Source organism: Apodemus sylvaticus, chromosome 17 (assembly GCF_947179515.1).
Source record: "Apodemus sylvaticus chromosome 17, mApoSyl1.1, whole genome shotgun sequence".
Taxonomy (NCBI): Eukaryota; Metazoa; Chordata; class Mammalia; order Rodentia; family Muridae; genus Apodemus; species Apodemus sylvaticus.
Window position 1 is genome coordinate 26,587,437 of NC_067488.1, and position 27,194 is coordinate 26,614,630.

Sequence of the window (27,194 nt, forward strand, 5' to 3'; positions counted from 1 at the left end):
GGCCTGGGCTCTGCCACTTCCCAGCTGCACCACCTTGGGCAAACTACTCAGTCTTTCTGGTCCTCGGTTTCCTCTTCTTTGTTCTGAGGCCCAGTGACTCATTTACCCTCAGTGTTAGAGAGCTGGTTCGCCTTAGTGTTCCAGGGTCTCCGAGGATGGGAGAGGTCACATGGGGTCATTTTAGACAGTCTCAAGTTGGGGGGGGGCACAAAATACCTCTTGGCATGGATAGCAAACCCCATGGGGTGTTCCCTCTGCCCAGGGTTGGTCTCACTAGAAGGAGACTGAGGCACCGTAAAAAATGAGAGAATGTCGAGAAGGAAGCAATGGGACCCAGGAATCAGGAAGAGGGAGGAGGCTGTGGGAGAGGGAGCAGGTCCACTTCCAGGAGCAAGAAGGGAGAGGGCAGAGGGCCAAGGAGGGATTAGTGGGTTTGTCCTTGGGGGACAGGGACTAAGGGAGGAGAGAAACCAGAACAAGGGGAGGCTTGTCTGAGATTGCAAATTGGGTTCCTTCGTTGACTGTCCTAAGAGGAAAGACATTCCTTTTAAAATTGCTTTTCTAGTTTGTGACTTGCACTCTGATTTAAACAATCTGACCATCCTGCCGGACCAAGTGGCCTGGGCCACTTCTCTATGGTCCTAGAAGCCTAGATTGGCATGCCTTCCTTTGGAGAGTAGCCATGGCCCAGAGGCATTAGCTCTCCCCATGCGCTGGCTCCTTGACAGCACACGATTGGAGTTTCCTGGCACAGGTCCTTAGCAGGGATTACCAGTGCCAGGCTTTTGTCCCCCCGATGTCATCCCTCCACAGTTACAGCTTCCTGGAACCACCTGCCATTTTGTTAGCACTCTGTGGGCTCTCAGGCAGGCCAGCTGCTGGGGTAAACCGGGGCAGGAGAGGCCCTCCACTGCTGCTAGATGGGCAGGCAGGTAAAACACCTGCAGGCAGGAAAGTTGATGTATGACTCTATGCTATCACACAGTTCTCAGTGAACTGAACCCCCCCCCCCCCGCCATGTGTCCTATTACGTCCATGAACCCAGATGGCCACGAGTTAACCTCCCCAAGCGTTAAGCTGCCCAAGCAAGTGTCCTTCCACGCTGTTCAACTCCCATGACCCTCTCAACATTTGCTCTTTGGAGTCCCCCTTCCAAGACGCCTGTGCTCAGCTCGGGGCGTCATCTGAGCCTATTTCCTGCGGAGCCCAATCCAAGCCAGTCTGGCTTCCAGATGTTCCATCCCACAGCTGGCTGGGATATGGTCTGGAGAGAAGGCACAGGTTACTCCTCAGAAGTCACAGAGTTCATTCACAGATGCAACCCCTCCTCCAGACCCTAGATGAATCCTATGGGTTCCCAGGTCATGAAATAGCCTGACCAGCAGCCATACTCCCCAAAGGTCAGCATGATCCGCAGACCTAGAAACTCTTTGCAGACTGAACAAAGGGGTCAATGGCAAATACTAGACAGGCGCTCTTTTCTGGGACAGGGAGGGGGTGTGCAAGAAAAGGAGGGGGTTCCTGGGGAAGCTTTTGTTGGCCTTCTATGAACCCAACGAAGTTTGAGCCAAGGAGCACAAAAGGGACCAGGGCACAGTCCTCCTTGGTCCTGTCTATCCCTTGGGCTGCTTCTGTGGGGCTGGAGGCGTGGCTCCCCACTGTAACAAAGGCCGGAGGGTTCCGGGCCCTCGAGTTGTGCAACCGAGTGGGAAAGCCGGCTCAGCCTGAGGCTGAAGCAGAGGAAATATCCCGTGGTTGGCTGTGCCAAGGCAGTGACTGATCCAGCCCTCTGACTTGCGGGCAGGGTGGTGGCTTCTCAGAGATAAGCCAATCCCTGGGCTGCAGGTGAGGATCTCTGGGAAGCATTGTTGGGGCAGTAAGAATCATTTCTACAAAGAGGCAAGACAGGACGAAGGGACTCTGCAAGCCAATATGGGAAGCCCATAGCTTCCTAGGAACACTGGGAGCCCTGGTCCTCCCTGGTATCGGCTGCATTCTCCCTACACCTGGAAGAGCTCCAGGGCGGGCCACCCCTCCACGACTGAGCCGTACAGCAGCATGAGCCGGTCAAGGCATGTGGGCAAGATCCGGAAACGTCTGGAAGATGTCAAGAACCAGTGGATCCGGCCAGCCAGAGCTGACTTCAGTGATAACGAGAGTGCCCGGCTGGCCACAGATGCCCTCTTGGATGGGGGTCCAGAGGCTTACTGGCGCGCTCTGAGCCAGGAAGGAGAGGTAGACTTCCTGTCCTCGGCTGAGGCCCAGTACATCCAAGCCCAGGCCAAGGAGCCCCCCGGTGCTCCAGATCCTGCAGGAGGAGCTGAGTCGGGACCCAGAGGATTGGACTGCTGCTCGTTACAATCAGGTACCTACTTCCCTGTGGCTTCGGAAGGCAGTGAGCCGGCTCTGCTGCACACCTGGACTTTGGCTGAGAAGCCCTACATGAAGGAAAAGTCCAGCGCCACTGTCTACTTCCAGATGGACAAACACAACAACATCAGAGATTTGGTCCGCCGTTGCATCTCCCGGGCCAGCCAGGTACCCACGGAGAGTTGGTGTCTGCCTGGTGGTGTGCGGGATGGAGTGGGGCTGGTTAAACAGGGCTAGGGTGGTCTGCATTCCGTTCTCACGGGCTTGCCCTGGACCACGGACCCCTGATTCTTCTAACAACCTGGGTCCTACGCCACTAATACCTATCCCTGGCACTATAATCTCTCATGTGGGAAGAATAATTCCCTTCCAGTACCCCAACCACTTTCCTATTGCTTATCACTCAACCCCGAGTTCCCTGCAGGTTCGAGTCTCTGGTTTCTGGCTTCAGGACTTTGTAGAATGTGTCTCGCCCCAAACCATCTGTGCTTAGCACTGGAGTTCATGCTCTTTTTTCTTTTGTGCCTCCAAATGAGGGGCATGGGGGCTTCATTGGGACATATCCTTGTCCTTTTGTCCTCTCGGCCTCTATTTAGATCTGGCAGCTCACAGGTGACCCTGTAGCCCTGTACCAGGCAGCTCTGTCTAAGCAGAAAGGGAGGTAGGGAGGGACTCAGAGAAAGTTCCCCTCTCCCAGGAGTGCCCATGTTTTACATAGACTCTGGAAAGTCCGTCAGAACAGGGGCCCAGAGGATAGGACTCAGACATCGGGGCAGACTGGGCAGGAGTTCCCAGTGCCTCTGGGTACACAGGTCTTCAGTGGTTGCCAGTGTTAACTGGGGGCTGGGCAGAAGGGGTTACTCTCTGCTATCTCTTCTTTCCCTGGTACACAGGGCTGTGGGTACCCAGCCCCTCCTTCCTGAAACTGCAGAGGGGCAAGGGAGATAGTGAACTCCAAGGAGCAGAGAAATCTGCCAGGGTCAGGGGTGTGGCTCTGTGGTAGAGGGCCTGTTTAGCATAGAAGAGGCCTTGAGTTCAATCCCCAGTATGGGAAAGATGGTCATCATAAAGACATTCTTTCAGCTGGGCAGTGGTGGTGCACGCCTGTAATCCCAGCACTTGCGAGGCAGAGGCAGGTGGATTTCCAAGTTTGAGGCCAGCCTGGTCTACAGAGTGAGTTCAGGACAGCCAAGGCTACACAGAGAAACCCTGCCTCAAAAAAAAAGGCATTCTCTCTCTCTCTCTCTCTCTCTCTCTCTCTCTCTCTCTCTCTCTCTCTCTCTCTCTGTGTGTGTGTGTGTGTGTGTGTGTATGTGTGTGTGTGTGTGTTGGTCTCTGTCTCATAAAGCACACATTGACACATGCGCTGGCCTGGCTATGGTCCTAGGCACATGACTGGATCCTCTCCCAGGGTCACAACATTCTATATAATTTTAAAGTTTTTGGGAAAGCCACCAAGACTGGGGCACTGGAGGGCTATGGGGAAGCAGAAGAGTTCTGGAAATTCAAATAGAAGGTGTCATTGGGTGGAGCCACTATGTGGCAGGGCTGCTCCAGAACTGTATTTCATGACATGATAGAATCAGGTGTTGACAGAAGGGCCCAGGCAGGCTGTCAGGAGGGCTACCCTGGAACATCGCAGGCAAGTGCCTTGACCTCCTGGGCACAGCCGCCATGATGGACTGAGATTTCTTTTGGCCCATTGCTAAGAGTACTTGCTCTGCTCTCTGAGGATGGGGCCAGTACGCAGGAAATCCTCAGCCACAGCCCAGACTCGAAGGCCAGTGCAACCCCTGGAAAGTAGCCGAGGCTAGCTGTGAAGTCCAGCTCTCTGTCTGAGTCTCCCTGCTTCCTTCTCCCCACCTAGCAGGACGTCCCTGCCCAAGTCTCACTGACATTCTTTGTATGACACAACATGCTATGGATTTTAGGACACTTGAAATAGCAAAAGGTTTCGCCTAAAAGTGTGGACTTCTGGGTCCACTTAGCAGGTAGGAAGACCTGGGTTCTCTGGAGCAAGTTGTGGTGACCTCTTTGACTGGGTCCCTTCTGTCACAGTCCCCTAAATCTCCCTGTTGGCATAAGCCTACTGAAGCTTCACCCATTTTTATTGCCTACCAGATACCTGCAGGCTGACTTTGTTATATCCTTCAGACACGCAAAGTTCATATGAGTGTACATGCCAATAATACACACACACACACACACAAGAGACAGAGACAGAGACAGAAAGCCAGGCAGGCAGACAAATGGAGACAGATAAGCAGAGACAAAGAAAAAGACAGAAACAGACAGAGAGACAGGCAGACAGACAGATACATAGACGAGAAGGTTGGAACTGTCTGTTCCCACAGAGACGTGGCAGGGATGGATCCAGCCACCCTGGATCTATGCTGTGGTAAAAGCAGGTGATAAGAAGAGGGCAGGAAATTGACTTGAGCTCTCCCATCTTCTATAAGGGCAGCCCCCCCCCCCCTTCCCCCAAAGGGAGACAGGCTCAGGAGCAGCCTGGCAGGCCCCGCCCTCCTTCCCTTCAAGCTGAATTCCCTCACTCCACCCAGCCCAGGGTAGCAGAGCAAAACTGAGGTCTCTCTGCCTTGGCTAAGTCTCTGTCAGCTGCCTCCTGCTATAGGAGGGGAATGGAGTATGCTGTGCTGTGGAGCTTTTAGGTGGGGCAAAGCTCAGGAACCAGAAGACTGTGACTAAGGCCGGCTGCTAAGAAGCGACCTCTCAGTCTACAGTCAGAGGCTGAGTAAGAGTTTGCCAGGCAGAGAAGGAAAGGAGAATTCCAGGTAGAGAGCAGCCAAGTGCAAAGGTCAGGATGCTCAGAGGGGGACATGTGTCCTGGAGCTTGGGACATGCCACCATCTATCCAGGGGGACCCCAAGGGGTCGAGAGGTCAAGGATAGAGGCTGCAAGGCCGGCAACTGGGTGTGCCTTGGACATTGGATGTAAGAGTGAAACCAGCATTTCTCCAATTGGGTCACAAGACCCTGAGGGTCGCCAAGACTTCCTAGTGGTTCTGTGATGCTCTGCTTTTTCTGAGCACTTACCTGCATGGGGGGGGGGGGGGGACATTCTTTTTGTTCCCCCTGCCGTCGGATCTCATGAAATTTCTGATTGTCCTGTCTCTGCCTCTCAAGCACTGGGATTCCAGGCATGTGTCTCCACACCAAGTTTATGCACTGCTAGGAATGAACATGGGGCTTCCTGAATACTAGGCAGTCACTCTATCAATGGAGTACAACTTAGTAACCCCAAAATATTAATTTGTATACTTCCACTCACAGCACTGTGCAGCAGACTGATGTGGAAGAGAAGAGAAACTACAGTGCTCTATGCAGTCGGACAGAATCAGAGTTGGGGTCTGCTTAGCATGTGTGAGGTCCTGGTTTTTGTCCCCAGCATGGCACACAAACATACAACATATGAGGAACATGGTCATGCTGCCTGATACAGCTTTTGAAGATAGTTATTTCCTGAAATTCTTTTCAGATTTAATTTCTCATCTCAGTAGATATAATATATATAGACAAAAGTTCTTGAGGAGTATTGATAATTGTTAAGGGTGATTCAGGATGCTCTACAGTTGTGTGTGTGTGTGTGTGTGTGTGTGTGGAAAGTTCACAGGGCCACCAGGGAAATTGAGGAAGAGACAAAGTAGGGTTGTATTCCTGGCAGGGAAACAGAAAATCGAAATGTTCTAGAATATTCTAGAACATTCCTTCATTACCCTTCTTCCCTCAGGTTGCACTGTTGTACGCAGACTGACAATAAGATAAGAGTTCTTGTGGGTATGCTGAGGGCATGGGTTCCCAGGTTGGGGGCATAGTTGGCTATGATCACATCCCTGTCCTGCAGTTGTGAAAAGCCCTTTGCACCACCACCTCCTCCATCCCCAGCTTCACCCTGGGAAGTCCGGGAACTGATATTGAGGAAGTCACATGAGACAAACCTGGGTCTGGTAGTGGAAGCTCATCGAACCTTTGCTGTTATTACTGTTTGGTAGCTTAGAGAGGGAATGTATTCCAGACAGTTCTGGAAGCCAAAGGATGGAATGATGGCACCTGCTGAGCCATACTGTCTCCAATCATAGTTCTAATGGAGTATGAGTCCCATCGCTCAAGAGCAGCTTCTCTATTGTCCCCTCCCTTGCACAGATATCCCCATCATCTAAGTAGTCAACCTCCACAGGGCCCAGCCACCTCCTTGGCCCACCCATGAGGTGAGGTGTTCTCTTCCCTTGCTACCTCCCAGTTGTTAGTGCTTTCAAAGCAAACAAAGCAAAAAACATTGTCACAGGGCATATTGACACAGGTTTGTAATCCCAGCACTTGGAGGCTGAAATGGAAAGACTGCAAGTCAATGCTTGCTGTGGCTGCACAATGAGAGGCAAAGCAAAATGAAACAAAGTACCCATGCTCCCCCAGCAAAATGAAACAAAGTATCCATGCTCCCCCAGCAAAATGAAACAAAGTACCCATGCTCCCTCAGCAAAATGAAACAAGGTACCCATGCTCACACACGGATTTATTATTCCTAAAACCATGAAACAATGTTGCTCTATCTGTGCTAGTTACTTGTCTCAATGCTAAGAGAAAACTCCCTTGAGAAACAAGTCTCAAAATGTCTACAACCTCCCTCAAACTCCCCACCATCTGGGGAGCCTATGTCCCAGCTTATGAGAGGGTAGGGGACATTTCACTAGCAAACAACAACATCTAATGTTGAAGAAGAAACTCTCCATGCCCCTCCTGCTATGACTACTGTCTGTGGCAGTTACAGTAGAGGATGACAATCGGGTTATTTTGCTTCCCCCCCCCCCGCCCCTTTTCATTTTATTCGTTACTAGCACACATTTGTTGGGCACTGACTATCCAGCTTCAGACCACAAATGTACCCCCCAGGTCTTTCAGTTTTAACACAGTCATCATAATGATCTTTTGAAATGGCTTCCTAATAATGGAATTGTCGATCAGCACAACTAAGGTATTCAGAAGGGGAATCAATAAATCCAAGCAAACTAAAGGAGATTTGTTGGCATCCTTTGTGGAAAGGTCAGAGGTGGTTGGCACAGGGGTATACTCCCATAATCCCAACACCCGGGGAGCTTCAGGTATGGCTGGAAGCAAGTGTTCAGTACTGCTGCCGAGGATCCATACCTTGCTTTCCCCAGAGTGGCTTTACCTCTGTGCCTGCTTTCTACAAGGAACAGCAAACTGGGCGCCAGGATCTGTAGCTCATCAACCACTAAGCAACTAGGTTGGGTACCAAGAGACAAACAAAACCATCTCCTTACTCAAGAGTTTCAACAAATGGCCCGGGGCAGCCCTCATTAGGACAAGGTGGATGCTATAACCATCTCTGGACCAGTCTCTGCGGCAGGGAGGGATGCAGTCCTCCCACTGCTCTGGCTTTGGTCTCGTGCTGAGCCTGTGCTCCTGCTTGCCAGTAGTTCTATCCAAACTGCACCTAGTAGAAAAGAAGGAGGATCCATTCAGATCTAACTGGATGCTGCTAACAGAAAAAGATTTAGAGATTTAGCAGCCAGGCACACCTCCATGTGCCTCTCCTTTGTGGGGTATCTTAGTCTAGTTCTGAGAAGTCTGATGATACAGAGGCTGCTGGGCCAGCTCTCTTTGATCTAGTTTGAATATGGTTCTTCCACATGGGATGTTGTTGTATATGGGGACTCTGGGGGGAGGGGCATTAGGAGCCAGTGTGATGACTCAGCTGCCAAACCTGGGGATGTGAGTTCAATCCCAGGGAGCCACATAGTGGCAGGAGAGAGCCGGCTCCACAAGCTGTCCTCTGAACGCTACATTCCAAGGCATACACACTACCTGCCTCTGTGCGTGTGTGTGTGTGTGTGTGTGTGTGTGTTTCTCTCTCATGTGTGCACGTACACTCATGTGTGTGTGAGAGAGGAGGGGAGAGAGAGAAACATAAATAAATAAATAAACAAATAAATGAAATTTAAAAGATTAAGAACACTCAAAAACCAGTGGTCCCATGTGCCTGCCATCTCCAAATGCCCAGAAATACCGTTCCATTTTCTTTCTCTCCTCTGAGCCTGCTAAGTTGCCTGTTTGTTCTGTTTTCACCTCCCTGCTGTCCTCTTGATCTTTCTCCTCAGCACTTCTCACTCCAACTCAACACAGAGGCAAAGACTTGCCCAGTCTGGACACTGGGGCCTGGAGAGGAGCACGCCCTCCCCTTTGGTTCTTCCTTCCCCTTCCTCTAATCCTGCCTGGTCAGACCCTCCCCTGTCCTCCCCCAACCCCCTCTCTCTGAGACCCACTGCCATTTAGAAATTTCAGCTGCGATCTGGTAGCACTATCCTGACTTCTTTGGTAACGGAGTCCTCTCTCTCCTGGCCCAGGTCCTGGCCATCCTGATGGATGTGTTCACGGATGTGGAGATCTTTTGTGACATTCTAGAGGCAGCCAACAAGCGAGGGGTATTCGTCTGTGTGCTTCTGGACCAGGGAGGTGTGAAGCTCTTCCAGGAGATGTGTGACAAAGTCCAGATCTCTGATACTCATCTCAAGGTAGGGGGTCGGTGACAGTTCTAAGGGTATTCTGTAGCCATCAGATAGGACAGTGGCAGCTAAATGCCCCATCTCAATATCTCAAAGAAGTTACTTCTTTCTCAAATTCCCATATAGGCCAACCAGCTCCACCCCTTCCATCTTATGCTACAGAGCGAGCATGGAGTGCTTCTAATAAGCAAGCTACATCTTCTTTTCCTTTGCTCAGTTTTGGAAACAAAGTTGATACACCCAACAGCACACAGCCACCCAGTGGACCAGTAAGGTGTGTGTTTTGAGGGCACGATGGTGGTGGTGCCTGCTTTTAATCCCGGCACTCGGGATGCAGAGGCAAGCAGGTCTCTGTGACTTCAAGCCCAGCCTGGTCTACACAGTGAGTTCCAGGACAGCCACAGCATATCCTGAGACCTTGTCTTCAAACACGAAACCAAACAAACAAAACGAGAGAGAAAGAGATGTGTTTTGAATGCCCTGAGCCCAACAAAGCAAAACAAACAAACAAACAAACAAACAGAAAAAATCTCCTCCACACTGATGAGAGACAGCTAAGTTCAGGGTTCCTTCCGGATGCTTCAGTCTACAGCCAATCACTCCAGGTCTGCCTGGAATTCTCTGGGTCTCTCCTCCTCCACGAAGGGTCATTATAATAGACTGAGAGTGTTAAAGCAGGCCTCGCCTTCATGGGCCACACCTATAGAGCAGTGGGTGTGTCCCCTTGCCACTGAGGTGTTAGGAGGAGCTTCTGGGGGAACTGGAGTATCCTTCCCAGAGCCTGGTGGCCATGGGCAGACACTACTAGGATCCCGGCCATGTTCCACAGCCCTCAGCTGTGAACCTGAAGTAAATCTCCACCCAAGTCCTGCTTTGCCATTCCTACAGTCCTCCACGGGACCCATCTGAGGCTTGGACACCAGATGTTGCCAAGAAGACCAAGATAGAAACAACGTTAGAATTGAGGTTGTGAACATATCTTTTCTCAAAATGGTCCAGGGTCCATGGGGCCTTCACAACGCTATCTCCTCTTTCTATACTTGGTCAGCTCTCTGACAAGCTTACAGTAAGGAATTCATGTCACTAGGGCTATCTATGGACTTGCTCCACAGTAATGCAGACCCTTTGTGGCCCATGGAGGCCTAGACTAGGGGCTTATTGGACCACCAAGTCCTTGACTTTCTTTTATTTACTGTTTTATTTTTGTTGGAATTCTACTTTTCTCCCCTCGTCACCATATTGCCAGAGCAATGGGAAAAACTTGGAAAACTAAGCCAACAAAAAAAAATGTAAATGATACAAAATCTCTCCAAGTTTAGATAAAACCTTGGTGAACAGCCTTCCAATTTCCTATGCAAATTGTCTCCGTGTGTTTGGGCTGCTGTGGCAGACTGTCATAGACCAGGTGGCATATAAACAACTGAGATTTATCTCTCACAGTTCTGGGGACAGAGAGATCTAAGATGTCTGCAGATTCGGTGTTTGGTGAGGCTCTCTGCCTTGTGTGTAAATGCTGGTCTTACTGCATCTTACCTGGCACACAGAATGAGGGAAAAATCCCTTTGTGCCCCGCTCCATGAGCTGGTTACCGCCCAAAGCCCACTGCATTGGAGATTATGTCTCCAACATGGGGATATGTGTTCAGCTGTAGCCCGCATGTCTATCAGTAAATGTGCACTTAGCAAATGACAACTTTGCTTTGTTTCCTACAGAACATCTCCATCAGGAGTGTGGAAGGGGAGGTGTACTGTGCCAAGTCAGGCAGGAAATTTGCAGGCCAAATCCAAGAGAAGTTCATCATCTCAGACTGGAGGTTCGTCTTATCCGGATCATATAGGTGAGCACTGGTTTCATCTGCTGCCAAGGCTTTCGGGCAGTGAAGGGCTAACTGAGGTACCAGCTGGGTGTTAGCTGCTCCCTCCACCCCAGGAGCCCCCAACTCTTCTTCCTGTCCACAGCTAGAACTCATCAGATAAATGAAGCAAGAAGCAAGAAATGTGACCCCTTCCTGATCCTGAAATTGGACGTAGACTTCTTTTTACGTCCCGGGTCTCTTACGAATTGTTATAAAACAGTAGATTTGTTTTGTTGCGTGTGGGCATGATCCACCTGGCCTTTACTCTTTGTATTTTGTATGTGTGCATGCACATGCATGTGTTTAGTTGGAGGAATGAGTTATGGAGGACAGAGGCTGTGGTGTCTTCTTCTTGGCTTTCCGCCTCAGCTTTTGAGACAGGGTCTCCCAGTATTCAGCAAAGGTTGCAGTAGCTGGCCAGTGAGTCCCAGGAATCTTTCTGTCTCCACCCTCCCTGGGATGGTTTACACTACACATGCGACCATACCTGGCTTTGTCACATGGTGCAGGGGATCCTAAGTAAGTTCCTCATAGTAGGCTGTTTACTAACTGAGCCCTTTCCCCTTTCAAAGTTTTATTATTTTAATACAACCGATTACCACGGTTTATTAATTCACACACAGTTCACCTACTTAATGGGCCGTTCAGTTCTCTTTGGCTTATTTCCAGCATTGCTCAACCATCACCATCACAGTCAACTGTCCTCATAAGAAACCCTATTAGTATTGGTAGCCACTCCCAGATCCACTTACCCAGAGCCAGTTAGAAACTGGTTCACTGGGTAACCACAAGTCTACTTCCTGTCTCAATGGGTTAGCCTCATGTAGAGTTTTTGTGTGAATAGAGCTATTGATGTGGTCTCTTGAGACCGACTTCTTTCACTGAGCGTAGTGTTTTAATGGCATGCAGTGTGGGCATCTACTGTGTGCTGGATGTAGTGAATTGGGGTTGTTCCCACTTTTCAAGCTTTGTGAATAATTCAGGTGTACCACTTTTTGTGGAGTTGTTTGTAATTCTCTTGAGTGTGTTCCTAGTGATACAATCGCTGGGTATTAATTTGGGGTTTCTATTTGTGATGAACTGATAGAGATCAGAAGTAGCTATCCCATATGGGTTTCTCCAATGTCTGAAGGCCCCAGTTTCTCTGATCTTGAACAATGTCTGTTACCGGTTGTCCCTCTGTTCTTGCTGTCCTGGACACATACACACTCTCTCTCTTTGTTGTTTGATTTGCTTTTCCCTGAGGGCTGAGAATGTCGGCGCCTTGTGCTTCTTGGCCCTTTGCACGTCTTCTTTAATCTGCATGTCCATTTGTTTTAAAACACATCAAGACTTGGACACTAAATGTCTGGCTATCCATTTAATCCAACAGTGCTGAAGAATCAGAGATACCATTATGCAGCCAAGTGGAAACCACCACTAAAGGGCTAAACCCTCACAGGCAAGGACAAGTGGGCATCAAGGTAGATGGTGAGAGAACACATCAAAAATGAGCTTGTATCAGGACAGTGGTGGCACACGCCTTCAATCCCAGCACTCAGGAGGCAGAGGCAGGTGGATTTCTGAGTTCGAGGCCAGCCTGGTCTACAGAGTGAGTTCCAGGACAGCCAGGGCTACACAGAGAAACCCTGTCTCAAAAAACCAAACAAAACCAAACAAAACAAAGCAAAACAAATGAGCTTGAGCTTTCTTTGGCTTATTTATGCATGTTAGAACAAATCTTACTTTTCATGACATTGATATCACTAATATTTGCATAATATCTCATTCTGCTTGTGTAGCTATAACAAAAATACTGTGAGTTGGGTAGCTTATAAATAATATAAATACATGTCTCGTGGTCTCGAAGGCTAGGAAGTCCAGAGTCAAACCGGTAAGCAATGGAGTGCCTAACAAGGCCTACTTCCTGGCTCTCAGACTACTGTCTTCTTATAAGTAGACTTGGATGCCTATCATCTAGGCAAAACCACAAATGTCAGAAGTAACCTTTACTGAGAAGACCATGGATTACCATCCCAGACATCTGTCTCCTATCTCATCTTCAGCCTGCAGATTAAAGAGAAAAGAGGAACAGAATCTATCACTCTAAATTAGTTCTATTCCTCTGTCAGGTGGTCTGCCCTCTGTCAGGTGGTTTGACCCTCTGTCAAGTGGTTTGCCCTCTGTCACATGGTCTGACCCTGTCAGGTGATGCAGCCAGCCCTCTGTCATCAGGTGGTCTGTCCCTCTGTGAGGTGATCTGTCCTTCTGTGAGGTGGTCTGTCTCTCTGTGAGGTGGTCAGTCCATCTGTGAGGTGGTCTGTCCCTCTGTGAGGTGGTCTGTCCATCTGTGAGGTGGTCTGTCTGTCTGTGAGGTGGTCTGTCCCTCTGTGAGGTGGTCTGTCCATCTGTGAGGTGGTCTGTTCCTCTGTGAGGTGGTCTGTCCCTCTGTGAGGTATTCTGTCCCTCTGTAAGGTGATCTGCCCCTCTGTGAGGTGGTCTTCCCTCTGTCAGGTGGTCCAGCCCTCTGTCAGGTGGTCTGCCTTGTCTCTGAGATTCTGCCTCTCCTCATCAGTGTTTCTCTCTGTGTAGTGGGAGGGAAGGCTCCGGTTCATCAAGGCCACTGAGTTTTGCATTCAGCTTGGGCCTGACGTTTGATGCATAGATAGAAAGTCAACTGGGGGGGGGGAGTATTATCAGGGTGTGGGTGCTAAGCCACGTGTAGATTCCTTCCTATAGAATGAAGTACAAATGTATGTTTATAATTGAATTTTAAGAGAGAAATAAGAAGGGAAGGGAAGGGAAGGGAAGGGAAGGGAAAGGAAGGAAAGGACAGGACATGGCCGCCCCAGGTATGGTGGAGGAGAACGCTTATGATAGATAGGTGAGAACACATAGGCAGAGGCAGGGACATCTGGGAGAGTCCAGAGTGGACCTGACCAGACGGAGTTGGCCTATGTGAGGAGGGGAGAGAAGAAAACCAAGTGCCCAAAGTAAAAGAAGGGTGGCTATCCATAATGTCTGCCTTATATCGTGAAGAGCTGCTGGGGGGAGGGCAGCCCAGCCCCGGGGCTGGAGAGTTCACGGTAGAGGGAAGGGTGTGCCAGCCTTACCCTGGAACAGGTAGGGACTAAAGGATGCTGGGAGAACCTGGAGGACAGGTCCACTTTGATAAGTTAGGCAGGCACCTCAGTCCTTTGTCTCAGGTTTGAAACTTAACAACAATGTGCACTATGAAATGCCCAAGGCAGTTTTCCTAGGAAAAGCTATGTTCACTTCCCATAGTTAAAGGGATGCTGGAGCTCTGCGTTGTCCCTTTGGTAGGGACACTCGATGGGTTACTCTTCTTGTTTGTGTGTTTAACACCAGGCAAAGACAATTTTAGAGGGGGCGAGAGAAGGATTTGTTTAGGCTCATGGACATGGGGGGCTACAGTTCGTCACGGAGGGGAAGGCATGGTGCCTGGGGTTTCATCTAAGGCACCGGACACTTACAGCATAGCCCTTTATGTCTTGGTGGGTACAGTAATCAACCCTCTTGATGCTGGGACCAAATAAGAAACTTAAGTGAGTAAAGGTTCGTTCTGGCTCACGGATACATCCTCCATGACGGGAAAGAAATAACCGCGGGGGATTGAGGCGCCTGGTCACACCGCTTGCGCATGCGCAGTCAGGAGACAGGGTTACGGATGCTGCAGCCCAGCCTGCTTTGCCCTTTGTCTGTAATGTAGCACCCAGCCCACGATGGTACCACCTACAGTTGAGGCGGATCTTCCCACCTCGATTAGCCTAACTTAGCTAATACCTCCCAGACTTGCACAGACTTGTCTCCTATGTGATTTTCGATCCTATCAAGTTGACAATATTAATCTCCACAGCGGATCAGGAAGGGGAGACACAGGTTGGGCTGTGATTCCTAATGGTTGTCACCCCAGCAACCCACTTCCTAGCTTGGTCCCACTTGCTAAAGGTTCCACAATCTCCCAAAGGAGTGTCATGGTCTGGGGACCAAAATCCAAACAGATAAGCTCTGGGAAGGCATCTCAGATTCAAACCGTGGCAGGCACTTAACTTCCTTCATGAGGGCCCCACTCTCATGACGTAATCGATCTTGAAAGCCCCACCCCAAATAGCATCTCATTGTGGATTAGGATTTTTTTTTTTTTAAACTTGTGGAGTTTGGAGAGACAGAAACACCGAGCTCTGACACAAGAATCCTTTTCCCGGATCATTTGTAGCCGTCAGCATTTTTACAGCAAAATATCAGAGGCAACTAGCTTTATACAAAAAAAAACAAAACAAAACAAAAAAAACAAACAAACAAAAAAGAAGGTTTATTTAGTTTACAGTTGGGAGGATTAGGCCAGCCTCTGGTGAAGGTGGTATATGATGGCAGGACTGTGAACAGAAGAAGTTCAGAAACTAGTGTGAGGAGCAGCGACAAGGCAGGTCACACTGCTTTTTACTATTTAATTTGTATACCTGGATGCTTTGCCTGTGTGCACGTCTGCACACCACGTGGTGCTTGATACCTGGAGAGGCCCAAGAGGACCTCAGATTCCCTGAACTGGAGTTAAAGATGGTGGAGCCACCACGTGGTCCCCTGGAAAAGGCCCCAGTGCCATCTCTCCAGCCCACTCACAACGCCTTTTAAAGGCATAGCCTAAGGTCCTCTGATTAATGGCGGCCCCCTAAAATTTGACCACCACCCTATACGATCAGTCAAGGGAGCAAGTCCTTAATGCATGGGTCTTTGCCAGACCCTATCCCTATCCAAACCACAGTGCCAATATCTTCAAACTGTTCTGTGTTGACAGTTGCCCTTGATACAAGAACATGACTGAAGGAGGGGGTCTGTGGCTCAGAGGTTCTCAGCTTTCCTAATGCGGCGGCCCTTTAATAAGACCACCTCATGTTGGGGTCACATAAAACTAATTCTTTTTGGGGTTTTTTTTGGATTTGGTTTTTTTTGAGACAGGGTTTCTCTGTATAGCCCTGGCTGTCCTAGAACTTACTCTGTAGACCAGGCTGGCCTCGAACTCAGAAATCCGCCTGCCTCTGCCTCTGCCTCCCAGAGTGCTGGGATTATAGACGTGCGCCATCACCGCCCGGCTCACATAAAACTATTTCACTGCTACTTCATAACTGTAACTTGGCCACCATTATAAAAATATGTAAATATTTGACATGTGATCCCAAAGGGATCACTACCCACAGGTTGAGAACTTATGTTGCAGTTACCCTCTTTTTCCCTATTACTATTCTTATTACTATATTAAAATTCACATAGCCCGAAATTGATCATTTCAGAATGCTCAATTCGGTGGCAGTTAGCACATTCACAGCACTGTACAATCATCACCATTGAGTTATGAAATGTTTTCATCACCCCAAAAAGAAGTTCATTAAAAAGTCTCTCTCATTTCCCCTCATTTCCCCTCTCCCTGACCCTAGGGCCCCAGGCTATGTTCTGATGAGTTTACTTATTATAGGCGTTATATACGTGGAGTTATGCACTATGTGGTATTTTGTGATTGGATCCTGTTACTTATGGTGTTTTTGAGACTAATACCAGCTATGCCATGCACTGGTATTTTTTATACCTTTTACAGCTAAACAGTATTCCACGCGTGGATGTACCACAGTTGGCTCAACCGTTTATCCATTCACAGGGATTTTCCCAGTCCCTGGCTTCTGACAATGTAAGGTCTCCGGCACTTTCCTTCTTGAATTGGGGCTTTACGTCATCTGTGGAGAGAGAAGAGGAGATATAGCCAACGGCTGAAAGCTAGCAGTTGCTCTAACCCGAGAGATTTGCTTTAGAACCTATCAGTATTTTCCCTCCACCGAACCACGCAGTAGTTTAAAAAAAAAAAGTATTATAAGGACCCTGAAGAAAACAGTGTCTAGCGTCGTATATTTCCAGGGGATCTCATGCTGGAGCAGAGACCAGGCTGAAGTTAGGACCCAGCGAAGGCCATCACCTCCCATGAAGTTCCAATTACCTATCTCACTGCTGAACCGCAGTGAAAACCCTGAACTAGACCACTCTGTGAGTAGAAAAAAAAAAGGTTTATCAGGCGTAGAGAACAACAAAAGGCGGGCAGAACCTTGCCAGTTTTAAGGGGACCAGTTGCAGCTGAGGTGGCAGGGGTGTGTGTGAGCAGGACAGGCCTGGGAGTCAGAGCCACCGGAAGTGGGGCTGTGGGGCGGAAGAGCCTGGGAACTCCCATGGGAACTTTGATCTATTAGGAGCTCATTTGAGTTACTCTGAGGTAGGAGCTCAGGTGCTCATCGCTGGAGGTTGTAGGCTGAAGGAGACAGGGAAGCAGTGGCTTTTCCTGACAAACAGAAACCAGCTTCACAAGGTTTCTGGGGAACTCTGAGTTTAGGTTTTATTTCTCCACTAGCAGCCCTTCTGTCTGTCCAGGGTCTGGTCTAAGCTGAGTCCAGACTGTCAGGGCTTGCTACTGTGTGCAGAATGGTTTGAGGACCTTCTTTGGCCTCTATGTGCTTCCTAGATCTTTTCTATAAAATGTCAATACTGCTAACAAAAGAGGCAGAAAGAAACTAAAAGCTTTCCTCTCGCCCCAGTTCTAGCCAACACCGTAAGCGACTTCATGTCCCTTTGTTAACGCCTGTCTCTGAGTTTTCTTTTGCTCTGTGACCACAAGGCACAGATCTCAAATTCCAGACTCTGGTAGCAGTTTTTTGGCAAGCTAATCAGGAGTGTGAATTCCAGGCTGGCCGGCCAAACTTGCAGTTGGAGTACTAGGGAATTCCTAGCTGGTGGGATCCCGAAATTTCTCTCCCTTTCTTGATGCAGTGTTGGCTGTGTGTGTGTGTGTAAAAAAAAAAAAAAAAATATATATATATATATATATATATATATATATATATAGAGAGAGAGAGAGAGAGAGAGAGAGAGATGCCTCTCATCAATAAACTGGTTAAGGAAAAGGCTCTTCTTTTTTTTTGACTTGCTCTTCATTTGAATAAAACAATCTCTGTTTTTGTGGTGCATAAACTCTCACAGTCTGTGCTTTCCTGAGCAGTTGGCACTCGTGTTTGTAAAGAGGTTTGAGAGAACCAAGGGTCATTTGGAACCCTTCTTATTTTAGGAGCATCTGTCATTTCATTTGAAAATTGTGGAGTAAAGATTTCACGTCTGGACCTTTGGAAGCCACTTGGTTCTACATATGTTTTATCTGCTGTTGCTGGAATAAAGATTCCACATTTGGGGCTTAGCAAGCAGTGTGGAAATCACCCTTGGATTGTGGGGTATTGATTTGAGCCATTTTCCACTTAGGTTCTATAAACTCTGCGTGAGTAGCTTCTGGAGAAGGACCTGGCAGGCACGGATTGCCGAGGTAGCCTGCATATATCCATTAGACAAAGTCACTTAACAGCCTGGGGACATTTTCTTTTTACATTTCTTTTCTGAGCTCCTCCTTGGCAAGCTGAATTTATGTAATTTTATTTATTTTGTATGTTGCTCTGATATGCCTTTCTCTATGATGATTTAGTTGAGAGAGGTAAAAAAGTTCCGGTGCCTTGGAAGCAGCTCTATTAGACAGCAGAATCTGTCAATGCTCCCTGCCTGTTCTGGGTGTCTCCGGGATGACTAGAGCTGCACCAGAGGTCTCAGGATGTCTGACCCCAGGGTACGTGGGGGTGTCATGAGGAATCATGTCACCAGAGTGTCTTTGTGCTGGACAGAGGAGCTTCAGGATCTCCTTGCATGCCGGGGTATCAAGGTTCTGGTCACCTGTGCTTTCAATTCCTCTAACCACCTCCCTTAAGTGTTAAAGATTTCAGAAGTCATAAAAAGAGGGGTCTTCGGCATACTAATGACACTCTAGGAGGGAGTCCCCACTAAGCAAGTAGCATACTTTACTGACCCAACCCACTTCCCCACCAGTAACCCCTTCAGCCATCATAAAACCCTAACCAAATGGATCTAAAGAGAGCAAAACTCATTGTAATGCCGAAATTGCTGGAAATACCAAGTAGCCTCCTCCAGCTGCCTTTCTTTAGTCTTAGCTTACTAAAATTGCTATTCTTAGTACATCTAATTTAAACATGTTTTTGCATCTATATGTAGGCACTTTTTGTATAATTTTTAGACTGCAGTTAGAGTGTTAATTAATTATACAGGCTATTCCCTCTGAGTGAGTGGCTGTCTACCTGTTTCTCTCCATGTCTTCTGCCATGTCCTTTAAGCACCAGTTACTCGGGGCCTGTTAGAGTTGCCACAAGGAAGAGAGAGGCTCGTGGAACATTGTCCTTTGGAAATATGCTGAGGTGATGAATGGAGATAGATAGATGGATAGCTAGATATATAGATGAATGGATAGATGGACAAACAGACAGACAAACCTACCGATAGATGCATACATAGACAGACAGGCAGGTGGGAAGATAGGCAGGCAGACATATAAGTAGATAGGTAGACAGATGCCTATATAGACAGACAGACAGACAGATGCATACATAGACAGGCAGGCAGATAGGCAGGCAGATATACAGGTAGATAGGTAGACAGACGCCTATATAGACAGACAGATGGATGGATGGACAGACAGATGGACAGACAAAACAGACAAATGTTGTTGCTGAAGGGGCTGCGAGGATCTCTGGTGTCCTGTGCCGGGCTCCTCCAGCATCAAAGAATACACAATCTGCTGATCTTTAACTTCTCAAATGTGGACCGTTTCACCATCTAATCTCCAGTTTGGCTCTGTTTTCACTTCTGAACTAGGTCAACATAATCTCGTGTCACATCTTCCTTCAAAAGAATAAGAACGTGAAAGCTGGGCAGTGGTGGCACATGCCTGAATCCCAGCACTCTGGGAGGCAGAGGCAGGCGGATTTCTGAGTTCTAGGCCAGCCTGGTCTACAGAGTGAGTTCTAGGACAGCCAGGGCTATACAGAGAAACCCTGTCTCGAAAAAACCAAATCCAAGAAAACCAAAAAAAAAAAAAAAAAGAACATGAGTGTGTTGCCTCACACTCCACCCCAGAGCACTCCTCTGTTGGCCTGCTTCCTCCTCCACGCAGCGTGGACTAGTGCGGCATGAGGATGCCAGGCAAATCAAGTCGATGACAGGGGCAGACACTTGACTGTCTGGCATGGGATACACAAAGTGTTTCTTTAAGACATTGGTATTAGGGCCGGTGTGATGGCTCTGCGGGTAAAGGCGCGGCTCACATAAGTTCAATGACCTCAGTTCCATTTCTGAAACCCACAGTGGAAGGAGTTGTCCTCTGGTCTCCACGAGTGTGCTGAGGCCTGCAAGAACACACACTAACACATCTCACAACCACCACCACGCCCCACATTCTTTTTTAAAATTTAAATGACATTGATGTTAGATATGGTAGCTCGTGTAGGCTATAAACCAAGAATCCAGAGTGCTGAGGCAGGAGGATTGCTGTGAATTCTGGGTAGTCTTGGCCTACACAGAAACCCTGTCTCAAAACAAAAACGAATTACATTACATATACATTCTCACATACTGTGCTAGCTGCAACTCTAGGAACAGTAAATTAGGTTTCTCAGCCCGACACAGGACACAGCCAGGTCTCCTATACGGGGTGCTCTGACCTCCCTGGTGATAGGTTGCAATGAATAAGTAAAAACCACTATTATTATGAGCACATTGGTTTACTGACTTAGCAACACTATTCTGGGGGCTGGGGGGGGTGAGGTCCCTTTCTGTGGCCATCCCTTCTGGCCAGGGCATATCGGAGAAATTCCAGGGACCATGGCCAGGTTTCCGAAGACCCTATGTGACTGACAAAGCTCCAGGTCCAGACAGCACTGGACACATGTCCACTGGAACTAGCACCAAGAGCCCTTTCTTAGTGACAGTCTGGGGAAAGGAAGAGTCAAGCTGTTTCTCTGGACAAGCTGTTTGCTGGGGAGTAGAGGTGGGGTGAGAAGTACCACAAACGTGGGGTCAGAGGCAGTCTAGGATCCAGGCTCGACGCTCGACTCTGGTTGGCGTCGCAAGCACGCGGAGGGTGTGTAGAGTCAGGTGAGAAGCCAGGGGCGGCTATTTTGGTCTGGGGTACTGAGGACTGAACCCAGGATGTCGTGCACACTAGACAAATGCTACCTCCAAGCTGCACCTTCTCTCTTTTACTTTCTATTTTGATACAAAATCAAAATTGATTGCCCAGTCCGGCCTCGAACAGTCCACCCTCCTCCCTCAGCCTCCCAAGGAGCTGGGATCAGAGGCCTGTGACATCAGGTAAGGTTTGAACAATCACTGAAGAACTTTGTTTTAGAGAAGCGCTTTGGAAGAACTTTGTTTTAGAGAAGCGCTTTGGAAGGTGTTTGGGGTTTTCCCCTCGAGGGGAACAGTCACGGGCTATGAGCCAGCGGGTCTTCCAGGCAGATATCTAAGAGACTCTTGGTCACGGGTATGTGGGGGACACACACAAGGATAGTAAAGCATACTGTTGATGACAGGAACAAGCCGGGGCTCCCCCATCAATGAAATGACCAATGGAATAGTATGTAACCGTCAAAAAGAAATTACAAAAGAAGTAATGATGTAGCCGGGCAGTGGCAGCACACACCTTCACTCCCAGCACCTGGGAGGCAGAAGTAGGTGGATCTCTGCCTTCAAGGCTGCCTGGTCGGCAGCCAGGGCTACACAGAGAAACCCTGTCTCAAAACCAACCAAACAAACAAACAAACAGAAAACCAATCATGTGGACACATCTTAGGAATGTAAAATTAAAAGAAAAATCCTAAAAGATGGCATATATGTTTTTAAAACAACTCAAATTAAATATTTAAGAATAAATATAAGCAGCCGGGTGGTGGTGGTGGCGCATGCCTTTAATCCCAGCACTTGGGAGGCAGAGGCGGGTGGATTTCTGAGTTCGAGGCCAGCCTGGTCTACAGAGCGAGTTCCAGGACAGCCAGGGCTACACAGAGAAACCCTGTCTTGGAAAAGAGAGAGAGAGAGAGAGAGAGAGAGAGAGAGAATAGATACAAGTGTAAAGCATTGTTTCTAATCTTGAAGTAGGGAAGCAGGGATTGGTGGTACGGTTTGCATCTAAAATATTCCCCACAGGCTCCTGTTCCAGGCGTTGATGCTCCCCAGTAGCGGTGGACTAGGAGGACGGAGGAACCTGTAGGGGCGGGGCCTAGCTGGCGGAACCAGGCTAACCGGATGTGCGGAGGTGCACCTAGGTTATCGTCCGGACCTGGTTATAGCTTGCTCTCTCTCCTCAGTCCATCAGCATAAGAACATCTCCACCACACGTTCCAGCCACCATGAATACTGCCGTGCCTACCCCACGACAGACTAAAACCTTGTTTGTCTCCAACGAGTGTTTTGGTCCTAGCGATGAGAGATTAACTAACACACACGCTGTAGTCACAGGACACATTACACGGACTTTCCCCAGCTCAGGACGAGGCTCAGGGAGGACAATGGGGCAATGGGGCTGGGTGTGGGCTGTCATCCAGAGGCTAGGCGGGCGAGATGGTTCAGTGGGTAAAGTTCTCTCCCCAAACCAACCGGGAAGGAGAGAACTCGCTCCTGAAGGCAGTCCTCTGATGCCACGTATGCACCGGGGCAGGCCTCTGTCTGCACACACGTGCACCATGCACACATGTACAATCATGATACACAAACAAGATTTTAAGGTAGTTAGCTTTAATTTCAGGCCATGCTAATAACATGATGTAAAACAGGAAAAAACAAATAGATCTGTGCATTTAAATAGGTCACGGAGAGAGAGCGGGAAGGAGAGTGGGTAGCTACCAGACAAAGATTATGAAGCTTTGTCTTCAGGACCCAATCTCAGCAAACAGGAGATATCATTTCTTCCTCCTGGTTTAATGAGATAGATATGAGCAAAGCCCAGTGATACACAGATTCAGAGAGAGAGAGAGAGAGAGAGAGAGAGAGAGAGAGAGAGAGAGAGAGAGAAGGGGAAGAGGAAGGGAGGGGGAGAGAGGGAGGGGGGAGAGGGAGGGAGACAGGAGGGAGATGGAGGGGGAGCGAGAGGGAGGGGGAGGGAGGAGGAGGGGAGAGGAGGGAGAAGAGGAAGGGGGAGGGGGAGGGAGGGGAAGAGGAGAGGAGGGAGGGGGAGAGGGAAGGAGGGAGGGAGAGAGGAGAGAGGGGCATGTCAACTTATAGGTCATGACCCCTTTGAGAGTCAAATGACCTTCCACAGGAGTCTCCTAAGACCTTTGGAAAACACAGATATTTACATTGCGGTTCATAACAATAGCAAAATTACAGTTATGAGATAGCAATGAAAATAACTTAATGGTCGGGGTCACCAAACATGAGGAACGGTATCAAGGAGTTCTGGCGTGAGGAAGATTGAGACGCACTGGCCTGGCAAGTTCCTTGGGTGTCATTAGCCTTGGTTTGTGGACCATGCTACACACCTGTGTGTCTCGACCTTGTCTGATCCCAAACAACGCTGTAGGATTGGTTTCTCAGCCGGAGCCAAGCCTGGTTTGCTTGCTTCCTCCCGTGCCTCCAGGCTGGCCTGAGCTCTCCCTCAGAGGCTCGCCTCTCCAGGTTGTGGGCGCTCTCGGGTGGGGGAGGGATTTAAACAAAGCCTCCCAATTGTTCTGAGGATTATCCCAGCCTGTGTGGGCCTGTCCTGGTTCAGAGCATAGGGAACCCCACCCGGGGTCTGGGGCCAGCAGTGGATGGCAAGGCAGGCAGGCAGGCGGGCGGGTGGGGCGCTAGAAGCCAGGAGTCCTGTCTCTGACGCTGTGCACACTTTGGGGACTCTGGCTTTTCTGGCTATCCCCCTGCACTGCACTTCCCTAGGGAAGGTCCACTTGTGTTCGTAGCTCAGGGCCCCCTAGCTCCTCTTCGTGGGCCACTCCTCAGCTTCTGAGGAGTCGTTCTCCATACAAATGAAAACTTTTTGCTGAAATAAGAGAATCATAAAAATAAGGCATAAATGCCTCACGTATATTGTTTTCACTTAATGCCTCTAAATGGGGCGACAAGGCCTGTCCTCAAAGGTGGTCAGCCCTGGGTGTCTGAGGAACTTTCTTTCATAAATTGGCACGATAGGTGCTCAGGTCCCCGTGGGCTCACCCTGTAGCCCAGTTTGCACGGCTCAAAGAGCAAAATGGGCTAAGTCCTCATCCAAGAGCATTATTTATTTATTTATATTATTTATATTATTTATTTATTGTTGTGGGGTCTTATTGTATAGCCCGGGCTGGTCTGGAAATCACTGTGATCCTTCTGCCTCAGCTTCCTGAGCACTGAGATAAAAAGGCCAGTGCTACCTCACTGAATCTGAAAGACAGTTTAGATTTTTCCCAGAAACACAGCAGGCAGGACCATTCAACACTCAGTCATCTTTTTGCCTGTTTGGGGAGGTGTTTTCAGTAAGTGTTGGCAGGAAGCAGGTAACCTGTCTCATAGGTGGGGACACTGAAGACCCCTCCTCCCAACACTGGCTCCATCAGGTGACTCCTCTGAGGAGAGTGGAGGCAGAGAGCACTTAGCCCACACTTAGCCATTTTCCGACCCTTGAGGTGTGTGTGTGTCCTTCTGTCTGTCTGCCTGCCTATGTGTCTCTGTGTGTTCTTCTGTCTGTCTGCCTGCCTATGTGTCTCTGTGTGTTCTTCTGTCTGTCTGCCTGCCCATGTGTCTCTGAGTGTGTCCTTCTGTCTTCCTGCCTATGTGTCTCTCGGTGTGTGTGTCCTTGTCCTTCTGTCTGTCTCCCTGCCTATGTGTCTGTGTGTCTGTCCATGTGTGCGCATGCATGGGTGTGCTGCGGGTATTAGGAACTCTGAAGCCTGAGACTTACTCTGTCACCTCAATGACTCATCCGCAAGGATGTTTTGGCCACTGAGTCTCAGTGCAGCCATTTGTAAAAGGGGAGACAACGCTTTGCAGGGTTTATGTAACCAGTTATCAGGGCTGCTACTGGGTGCAGAGGAGCAGTAGCTCTGGCGAGCTACGACAAACCCAAGACTGACACCGTGGTTCTACACTGTCTCCTCTGCCCTGCAGTTTCTCTTGGCTCTGTGGGCACGTGCACAGGAATATCCTCTCCAAGTTCACGGGCCAGGCGGTGGAGCTGTTTGATGAGGAATTTCGACGCCTCTACGCCTCCTCCAAGCCTCTGATGGGTCTGAAGTCCCCGAGGTTGGTCGCCCCGCTCCAACCCAGCAAGGGCCCAGAAGCCCCCAATGGCCGCCTTAGCGGCACCAGTGACTCTGCCAGTGACCGCACCTCCTCCAACCCCTTCAGCAGCCCGTCGACCAGCAGCAATGCCCACAACCAGAGTTTATCCACATCTTCAGGGCCGGGCAGTCCTCTGGCCCCCATCCCACCCGCGATTCCAAGGCTGCAACCCTATCACAGCACCCGGAGAGCCATGGCCCCACAGCCTCTCTTGGTCCCCATGAGGCCCCATGAGGGAGCACCAGCCCCCTACAGCAGCCTCGTGGCCTACAGACCCACCCGGCTGCAGCTGCAGCAGCTCGGCCTGGTGCCCAGGGTGACTCACCCCTGGAGGCCTTTTCTACAGGCCTTGCCTCATTTTTAAAGGAACCTTTCTCCTCACCGCCTGGGGAGTGGGGGCGGGGCTGGGGTAAGGACTGAGCACTGATGAATTTTCTGGCTGGAAGGCCCTGCCTTAAGGACCAATACGATTGAGGCTGATTCACTTTGAGCTAAAAGCACTGGGGGCGGGAGTGGGGGGTGGGGTATTGCCTACCTTTGAATGTAGGCCTACTTAACCCATTCTAGACGATTCCAGGGAGACAGGGGAGAGACCTCAATGACAAGATGTGACGAAGAACCCCTGTTTTCCAAAGGCCGTTCTGGACTTGACATTGATGTCTCCATGATGTAAAGATGACCAGATGCAGCCTAAGTTTTGTAAACAGGTTCCACTTCCTCAGAGATTCAGAAAGGAAAGATTCAGGCACAGGTATAAGAACATTCTGGATGTTTCTGGTAGGAAATGCTCCTCCCTTGTTAAGTATCTTAAAACTGGGGTTCCCTGGACCTGATGGTTAATGAAACCCCAGAAAGTGTGTGTGATTATGTGAGGCCACCTGAAGCTGCGGCCTACCAGGATGGGACATCCTGAGGAGGCTGGAAGTTTCCATCCCACAAGGCTCTTTAGCAGACTCTGGCTCTTGCTTAAGAGAACCCTGGTCCATCCTGGAAGGCCCCGAAGCTGGCTACAGAGACATGAGTCCTCATGGCTGCGAATGGCCTTCAGCGAAGCCCTCGCATCCACGTGCCAGCAGCTCCAGGGCCTATGCTTGTCCTGTTGACGCCTGGTGAAATAAACATGGAACACTCACGAGCCTTTCAGAGTCCATTCCTAGAGAGCGTGACAGCTACTCCTCTGCTGGGATCACTGGAGGAGGGCAGATACGCTCCAGGCTAGTCCAGGCAAAAGAAGACAGTTGCCTAGAACCTGGGACACACACACACACACACACACACACACACACACACACACACACACACACACGTCACACTTCCTGCTAGCTATAACCCATCACAACAAAAGCTTGGGCTTTACTTAGGAAAGCCAAGGAGCACGGAGGAGTAGAGCCCTTCCTTCTGTGCTGTTTTCTTTTTTTAATTTTTTTTAAAGATTAGTTTATTGTTTGTTTGTTTGTTTGTTTGTTTCCAAGACAGGGTTTCTCTGTGTAGCCCTGGCTGTACTGCAACTCACTCTGTAGACCAGGTTGGCCTCAAACTCAGAAATTCGCCTGCTTCTGCCTCCCAAGTGATGGGATGAAAGGCGTGTGCCACCACCGCCCGGCTTGTTTTTTGTTTTTGTTTTTAGTTTATTGTTATATGTGAGTACACTGTAACTGTTTTCAGACACCAGAAGAGGGCATCAGATCCCATTACGGATGGTTGTGAGCCACCATGTGGTTGCTGGGACTTGAACTCAGGACCTTTGAAAGAGCAATCAGTGCTCTTAACTGCTGAGCCATCTCTCCAGCCCCCAACCATTTCTGATAGCCAGGCACCCTGGGTGTCCGACCCATCCACCCCTCTGTTCTTGTTTATCCAACTTTCCTGGCAAAGGTAAGGACATCCCGGCTTCCATTTGCTTCTTTTAAATTCTGTTCCATTTCCCCTTCACTTTCCTCTCTCTTTCTTCCATAGTTTAAAAAAACAAAAACAAAAGCAACAACAACAAAAACACTCATATTTGGATCCTGATTAAAAAAACAACAACAACAACATATGTATTGTGTATGTGTGCGTGCTATAGTGCCTGTGTGGAGGTCAAAGGACAACATGTGTCTGGCTTTCAGGTCTCTTCTTCGACCATGTGGAGCCCTGAGATCAAAGACAGGCCTTCAGGATTGGCAGCAAGTTCTCCTATTCTCTGAGCCACCTTCCCAGGCATCCAGAGCTGTTACCCTGTGACACCCAGATGAAGGTGGAATTATCAGGGCTGGC

General features: G+C 49.2%; 1 protein-coding gene across 1 annotated transcript; it reads left to right on the top strand.

Moving 5' to 3' along the window:
- The first annotated feature begins 1,844 nt into the window (after positions 1 to 1,844).
- On the top strand, positions 1,845 to 25,428 carry Fam83a (family with sequence similarity 83 member A). Its single transcript, XM_052161480.1, has 4 exons — positions 1,845 to 2,538; positions 8,753 to 8,920; positions 10,624 to 10,748; positions 24,765 to 25,428. The coding sequence occupies exons 1-4, from the start codon at positions 2,059 to 2,061 to the stop codon at positions 25,300 to 25,302; spliced, it is 1,311 nt and encodes a 436-aa protein (XP_052017440.1). The 5' UTR covers positions 1,845 to 2,058; the 3' UTR covers positions 25,303 to 25,428.
- Positions 25,429 to 27,194: the final 1,766 nt, after the last annotated feature.

Bases quoted from the DNA above. Each gene is read 5' to 3' on its own strand.
- Fam83a (XM_052161480.1), top strand. From the start codon at position 2,059: ATGAGCCGGTCAAGGCATGTGGGCAAGATCCGGAAACGTCTGGAAGAT. The intron at 2,539-8,752 runs GTACCCACGGAG...CTCCTGGCCCAG, and splicing joins GCATCTCCCGGGCCAGCCAG to GTCCTGGCCATCCTGATGGA. The intron at 8,921-10,623 runs GTAGGGGGTCGG...TGTTTCCTACAG, and splicing joins TCTCTGATACTCATCTCAAG to AACATCTCCATCAGGAGTGT.